Below are 7,721 nucleotides of genomic sequence, written 5' to 3' on the forward strand. Positions count from 1 at the left end.
AAGGAAGGAAGGAAGGAAGGAAGGAAGGAAGGAAGGAAGGAAGGAAGAAAAAGAAGACGATGCTTTGCCGGGGAAATTCCTTCCTTATGGGAATGATGCCTGCGTCACCTCCCCCAGCCAGAGGGATTCTGCAAGATCCTCCTGGTATAGGTATTAACCAGCAGAGGGCACACTCCTCTTTCCCGTTCTCCACCAGGCTGCCCAGAGAGAGCCGGTGCCGGCTCAGGAATGCCAAGGAGAAGGAAGGTTTATCACGTCCGCTTTTCAGACCTGGGTCAAAGAAGTCACAGCCAGAATTAGGAGTGGCCTTTGTAAGGATTACTCAGTCAGGATTAGGTAAAATTCTAGTCCATATTCTGAGAGTATGGCCTCCTAATAACGTTATACTTAAAATAACCTGTTTTTAATGAAGTGGGAGGGATAAGTGATCATTTTTGTAATGTCTTTACTCAACAAAACATGAAATGGCAACCCTCTGTCCTTTTCCAAAATTAAAAGTACACACACAGGTCCAGGAAATCCAAAAGCCTAGAAATTCTTGCTCTCCAGAACCCAAATGTTGGTTTGTTTTCATTTTTGCAGTTTTGCATTTTATCTATGGCTATAGCATAGTCAGATCTTAGCCAGAGACACAGAGGAGTACACTCCTGATCTACAATAACTACCTCACTTGTGGGTTAGGGGGTGGACATGGTCCGTGGGCATGGCTGGCCCTGTGAGTTATTTGTTGACACTGACTGCATGTTCCCCATGGGCAGGTACCCAGCTCCTTTTGGAAGCCTGTGTCCAGGCGAGTGTGCCAATCTTCATCTATACCAGCACCATAGAGGTGGCTGGGCCCAACTCCTACAGGGAGATCATCCAGAACGGCCACGAAGACGAACATCTCGAATCCACATGGTCCGCTTCGTATCCATACAGCAAAAAACTTGCGGAGAAAGCTGTGCTGGCTGCTAATGGGTGGGCTCTTAAAAATGGTGGCACCTTGCACACTTGTGCCTTAAGGCCCATGTATATCTATGGGGAAGGAAGCATATTCCTTTATAACCATATATACAAGGCCCTGAGGAACAATGGGATCATCAAACAGAGCAGCAAATTCTCCATAGCCAACCCTGTCTATGTAGGCAACGTGGCCTGGGCTCACATTCTGGCCTCGAGGGCCCTACAGGACCCCAAGAAGGCCCCCAGAGTTGGAGGACAGTTCTATTATATCTCAGATGACACACCTCACCAAAGCTATGATAACCTCAATTACAGTTTGAGCAAAGAATGGGGCTTCTCCCTTGAGTCCAGAATGAGCCTTCCTCTATTTCTGGAGTACTGGCTTGCCTTCCTGCTGGAAATAGTGAGCTTCCTACTCAGTCCGATTTACAAATACCAACCCCCCTTTAACCGCCACATGGTGACATTGTTAAATAGCGTGTTTACCTTCTCCTATAAGAAAGCTCAGCGGGACCTGGGGTATGAGCCACTCTTCAGCTGGGAGGAAGCAAAGCAAAAGACCATGGAGTGGGTTGGCTCCATAGTGAAAGAGCACAAGAAGTCCCTAAAAACAAAGACTCACTGATCTGGGGGCGCCAAGGACGTAGAGGGAGGTCTTTCGAAACAAGGGCACAAGCCTGGGTCCTACTGCCTCCCATTTCCAAGATGGCCACCTTCCTTTACAAGATGGTAACCCTTCCCCATCCCTGGCCGAACCAGAAGCTCTCTGTCCTACCCACACTACAGAGGACAGACGAAAGCCTCCGATGCCGATCCTGAGCTATCCGGGCCTGTTTCACTAAATAGTTTCGCCTATCGGTTCCATTTCCTTTTGTTGCGTGTGAAACATTTCTTAACTTTTAAAAATTCCGATTCCTACACACAGCTCAATGAAAACAGTAATAAATGCTTTAATGCCTAATCTGGAGGACGCTGTGGTTGACATGGACACACACCTTCCTCCTTTCCCTTCCATGTCCAGGTAGCACTACGTCCTTTTTAGGAAGGTAGCATGGAACGGAGGTGGGCAGAAGTGTTTGGAAGCGGGGGAAATCAAGATCGACTTAAGCACCAGTATGTTTCGGCATATTAGCACTGCATTAATCCCTCTCCAGAAAACTAGGAGGTAGGGATTAGTACTTCTTTTTATTGACAAGGAAACCCGATCATCATGACCACCAACTGCTAAGTGACCAGGCCACTTAACCCAGACAGACTGACTTGACAGCCCCTGTCCACCGACTCATGAAGCCTGAACTGCCTAAAATTTGCAGCCGAACAGGGGTGGCGCAGAGGGGTTTGTCAGCGGTGCAACAGAGCCCTGGAGTGTGCTTCTTGGGAGAGCCCGGCTCCTCTGGGCCACCTCCTTCTCACCCAGCTTGTGCAGGAGACTCCCTAGGACCCAGAAGAACCCTTGAGGGGCATCTTGAGAGTTCGCAAGCCCTTGCCAGGTGGCCTGGGCAGGGAAAGGAGAAGCTGAGATGTGGCCAGCCTCTACTGCCAATGCCAATTTCCTTAGCCCCCAGGACGTACGTGGGCCACACTGGCAATTCAAAGCCGCTATCTAACCTTTCAAATCATGCAGTGAAACCACACCATGGGTTCTCGGGAAAGTAAAGGGAACAGATATGATGAACTCCCCTAAAACTTCATCTCCTACCCAGCCCAAGAGGTAGAGGTCGACCGCCCCACACCTCCAGAATGAACTCCTTTCTCCCTCTCCCTGGCTCTCCCTCACACTGCCTGCTGTGACGGAAGCTTATCCCTCTACGTCTGTAAGTCTCTCTCCTTTCCCTTCACCTGCCCCAGCCTGTGCATCCCTTATCCTCAGGAGAGGAGGCCAATCACGGCAGGTTTGGGGAGTTGAATGACGACACAGTCATGAACTAAGCAGAGGACCAATAGTCAAAAGAAACACCGTCAGGACTGGCGAGGACCACATGACCTGGGGCAGCTGAGGAGGTGGCCGTGGGGCTTGGAGTGTGGGTGGTGACAGCTGCCTCTCTCCAGACCAGGCTGTTGCCTGTCTTTATGAACCAGAGCCACGGCAAGAGTCGCACCCAACATCCAGTGGCTCCTTTCTTACCCAGAGAATGTACAGATTATGATTTCAGTTGAATTTGACTACCACAAGGGAGATAGCTTATGCTTTCATTCTAAGGAGAAAGGGGAAAAAAACATTCTGGCTGGGGTACAGGTTTCTATCACCTTCAAAATCCCAAGGGCCAGAGGATCAGCACGGGGCTGAGGCACGCGGAGATGCAGTGGGTTTAGGTGAGAAATGGAACACTCCATCCTGCCTTCCTACACTGTCCAGAACACAAGGGACAGCACCTGTCCAAGCTCTTATAAGGTGCACACACCTTTATATGAGTGTCCCCAAGTGAAGGAAAGAAAGAAGGTTGGTGGGATCTGGGACAAGGGTTCCCCAGGTGAGTTTTTATCCTAGTGAAATCCCACATCTATGAACCCACCAGGGCAATTCTCACAGGGAAGGGAAGAGGCATTGTGGCCAAAGGGCAAGGCGGGGGGGGGGGGGGGGGGGCGCAAGGTAAGCAGAGGCAGAGGAGAGGGGCTCTGACCCATTGGTGGTCCCAGCTGAGTACACATAAAAGCCTCAAATGTTTGGACCCGTGAAGTTGGCTATTTTTATACTGGGCACAGAACTGAGGGCTCCCGGCCTTTAGACCTAATGCACAAACTTTAGGTCTCTCCCCTTCCCCACCCCTCCTCTCCCTTCCCTCTCCACTCCCTCCTCCCCTCTTCCCTTTCCTGCCACCCCCGCCCCCCACCTGGATGCAGCACAGAGTATGGTGAACAGTGAAGGAAGGTGCAGGTGCATGTACAACCACCGGGTTAAGCGCTGAGTGTATGTGAGTCCAGGGACCAGAGCTCATCTCAAGTTATTGGGAAAGTCCCCCTCCCCACAGCAGGGGGGGGGGGGGGCTCAGCTAGGCCTCGAAGGCTAGATGGGACTTGGGTAGGAGAGTGAGGTGGTCCAGGCAGGGGAGGAGCCTGAGCAGTGGTGCTAAGGAAGGACAGTGAAGTGTGGAGGTGGGGTGGGGAGGAGGATGAAGGGGAGTGAGGAGGCTGGCCTGCCAGGTGGAGAAGGGTTTACCCCAGGGAGATTAGATGGCTTAGGGCGTCAGATGTGACAGTGAACTTGATAAGGTTGGCCTCAGGGTAGAGGTGGAGCGAGCAGGTGGGTGAATGGCCTGGTGGAAGGCCAGCAGACATGTGGCAGGGGGCCTGAAGAGGTGAGAGGGGGTGAGCTGGACAGGAAGGCCACCTCAGCCAGCTGCTTTGGAAATGTAGACATTCTCGGGGCGCCTGGGTGGCTCAGTCAGTTGAGCATCCAACTTCGGCTCAGGTGACGATCTTGCGTTGCGTGGGTTCGAGCCCCACGTCAGCACAGAGCCTGGAGCCTGCTTCGGATTCTGTGTCTCTCTCTCTCTCTCTGCCCCTCCCCTGCTCGTGCTCTCCCTGTCTCTCTCTCAAAAATAAAAAAGCATTAAAAAAAATTTTAGAAACGTAGACATTCTGTGTTTCACCCCAAGTACAAAGTTCTCAATTACTTTATTAACAAGCAGACTAAGAACAATAACAAAAACTGACCTCACAGTTTCTCCTCTCATTAGTATAAGTCAAATATCCAAGGAAGATCTGGAGACTGGGGCGAGGGCAGGGCAGCTCTGGATTAGGACAGGGCTCCCCATCCCTGACATGCTAACTGCTCCAGGCAGGCCGGCCCACCCAGAAATGGACAAAGCTATTAGAGGGGGTCTTCGAAAAGACATGCCTGCCGGGGCGCCTGGGGGGCTCAGTCGGTTAAGTGTCTGACTCTTGATTTCAGCTCCGGCCACGATCTCACGGTTTGTGGGGTAGAGCCCCACATCGGGCTCTGTGCTGACAGCACGGAGCCTGCTTGAGATTCTCTCTCTCCCTCTGTCTCTGCCCCTCCCTCTATGCTCTCACTCTTGCTCTCTCTCAAAATAAATTTTGAGGTCCCCTGGATGGCTCAGTCGGTTGAGCCTCCAGCTCTTGGTTTCCGGTTCAGGTCGTGATCTCACAGTTCATGGGATCTGGTCCCGCGTCAGGCTCTGCTCTGAGAGCACAGAGCCTGCCCGAGATTTTGTCTCTCCCTCTCTCTCTGCCCCTCCCCTGCCCTTGGAATGTGGGCTCTTCTCGCCTTCCCTGCTTCCAGAGGCTGCTCCAAGGACATGGCCTTGAGATAATGATGTGGTGTTGAGAACACCTGCACAGTATACATGACTGAACCCAGCGAAGGCCTCTTTATCTGTTCCTCTGAGGGTAGGAACCAGATCCAGATTATACCCGGGAAGCTCCTGTGAGGATTGTGAGGCAAGTCTGTATCACATGTCTTGTGAATATCTGTGCTTTTTTTTCCCCCAAAGATACTTCAGCGCGTTCAGTTACAAGGTGCTGGCCCAGAACCTCTTGGGGGTCTATGTAATTATGATATTGCTTTATTACCTTATTAAAATCTAAAAGAAATCTGAATTTCAACACACATCCAGCCCCTAGGATTTTGGACAAAAGATCGTGGACTGCTAGCCAGAAGAATCAGGTGCCAGGGATTGCTTTACACGTTTTATATAATAACCCTCAAACAACACTCAAAAGCAGGCGCTCTTGCTACCCTAATTTGACACAGGAGGAAATGGAAGCAGAGAGGTACGCAATTTGCTCGAGGTCACCCAGCTCGCTAGTGGTTCAGTTCCAGTGATAGTAATAAAAAAAAAAAGCATTGTGACTTCCAGGAGTCCACGTGAAGACATCAGACTACATGTCTGCAGGAGCCAGCACCCGCATTGTAAGTGAAGCAGGTTGGAGCCCAGAGACCCCAGGGCATGGGGGGGTGGAGTGGGGTGGGAATGTGGTGTGCAGGAGGCCACGCTCTGCTTCCAGGAGGCAGCAGCTGATTCGGGCCTGGGACATACTCCAAGTTCCCAGATCTTCTGACTCTTCGAGGAAAGCAAACCTTCCCAATCGTTACATGAAATCTCTTGATTTCTAAATATTGGCACCTAATTCTAAATTTTGAAAACAGTGTGCAGACCAGCTCCGGGAACGCGTGGGCTAGTGCCGAAACCGTGCGCGTAGTATTTTAGTTCTCAAAAAGCGGGCAGCGAGGCGTTAGAGGCAATCTGTTCCTTCTTGGTCCTGGGTGGGCATTACAGCATATTCCGTACTTTTTCTGTATGTTTAATATTTGGTTGTGATTCTTCGACTAAATGAATTGTGATTTTTAAAAAAGAATGAGAACTAATGAAATGCATCTGCGGGCTAGACCCACAACTAAGGCTCCCAGTGTCCCATCTCTGTTCCCAGGCTGGTGGGGGCAATAAAGCATGAGACACGGTAGGTACTGTATGCGGTGAAATGTACAAAGGCCATCAGAAAGGTAATGTGCCTCGGGAGGATCCCATCTGGGCAGGGGGCTCAATAAAGCACTTGCACTGGGCTGAATACTGAAAGATGGTAGGATTCTAACGGGCAGAAATGGAGGGCCTGTATGCCAGGCAGAGGGAGTCTGCCGAGACACAGAGGTGGGAAAGGGGAGTCATTTTCAGGCAACGATGAGACCAGTGTGGACAGACCAGAGAGGACAGGTGCAGGGGAGAATGGAAGACGCACCTGGAATGACATAATGGGAAAAGACCAGGGTGACCTTGATTCACCTCTAGGGGAAACTCTGCCTCCTTCCTTCTTTCCCCTCAGAGCACGAATTCTGTTCCCCTTCTAAAGACCATTTGACATTTAGCTACTTTAGTGTAATATGCCTCACCTTCTGTGGAAAATTACACTCTTTCAGGGCAAGGACCATGTCTTCATGTCCCCACTAGCAATGAATATTGACAGTCAGGCGAAACAACTTGGAGATTTTTCAACGTGCAGCCAGTGAGGATTCTTGTTCAGCTGTCCCTGGAAGAGGACTTGGGCACCAGTGCGCAGGATGGACTGGAAGAAATTAAGAGGATACCTCAAGGGGCGCCCGGGTGGCTCAGTCAGTTAAGCGTCTGACTTCGGCTCAGGTCATGATCTCACGGTTTGTGGGTTCAAGCCCCGCATCGGGATCTGTGCTGACAGCTTGGAGCCTGAAGCCTGCTTCGGATTCTGGGTCTCCCTCTCAACTCTGCTCCTCCCCCACTCACTCTCTGTCTCTGTCTCTGTCTCTTTCAAAAATAAATAAACATTAAAAAAAATTTTTTTAAAAGAGGATACCTCAAGAATCTAGGGAAGAAATAAGGGTCTGATTTCTGCAGGATTAACAAAAATGGAATGCAGGGGGCAACTGAGGCCAGCCTGAGGCAGAGCAGACACTACTTTAAGAAATACCTGAGTAGGGTCACAGCACTCCTATGCACCCACTCTCTCCAGACAGAAACCTGGATGTCCTTCCCCCATTCTCCCTCCAGCCTATCAATCAGTCCTACCAACGTCACCTCCAGAGTGCCTCCTGACAGTGTCCTCTCCCTGTCCAGTAACACAGCCTAGTTTGGGCCCTTGTTGTCTCTTGCTTGGCCGCCCTGCCTCGGAGAGTCACCGATGAAATCCACTCTCTTAGTCCTTGTCCATCCAACATAGACTCTGACCACGTGGCTCCTTTCCTGAAAACCATTCAGTGGAACCCCTTAGGATAACCCTGAGTGTCTTAGAGTAACAGCTAAGGCCCTTCAAGATCTAGCCCCTGCCCACCTCTCCAGATGCAACGG

General features: G+C 50.9%; 1 protein-coding gene across 1 annotated transcript in view; it reads left to right on the plus strand.

Annotated features, from left to right (window-relative positions):
• Nucleotides 1-1,906, plus strand: part of LOC121027796 (3 beta-hydroxysteroid dehydrogenase/Delta 5-->4-isomerase) — an 8,194-nt gene extending 6,288 nt beyond the window's left edge. The window contains exon 4 of the mRNA XM_040471468.1: nt 759-1,906. Within this exon, the coding sequence (XP_040327402.1) occupies nt 759-1,570 (812 nt within the window). The 3' untranslated portion in view covers nt 1,571-1,906. The remainder of the gene's footprint in view (nt 1-758) is intronic.
• Nucleotides 1,907-7,721: the final 5,815 nt, after the last annotated feature.

This window comes from Herpailurus yagouaroundi, unplaced genomic scaffold, assembly GCF_014898765.1.
Source record: "Herpailurus yagouaroundi ecotype Mexico unplaced genomic scaffold, PumYag 77, whole genome shotgun sequence".
In the NCBI taxonomy this organism is placed as follows: Eukaryota; Metazoa; Chordata; class Mammalia; order Carnivora; family Felidae; genus Herpailurus; species Herpailurus yagouaroundi.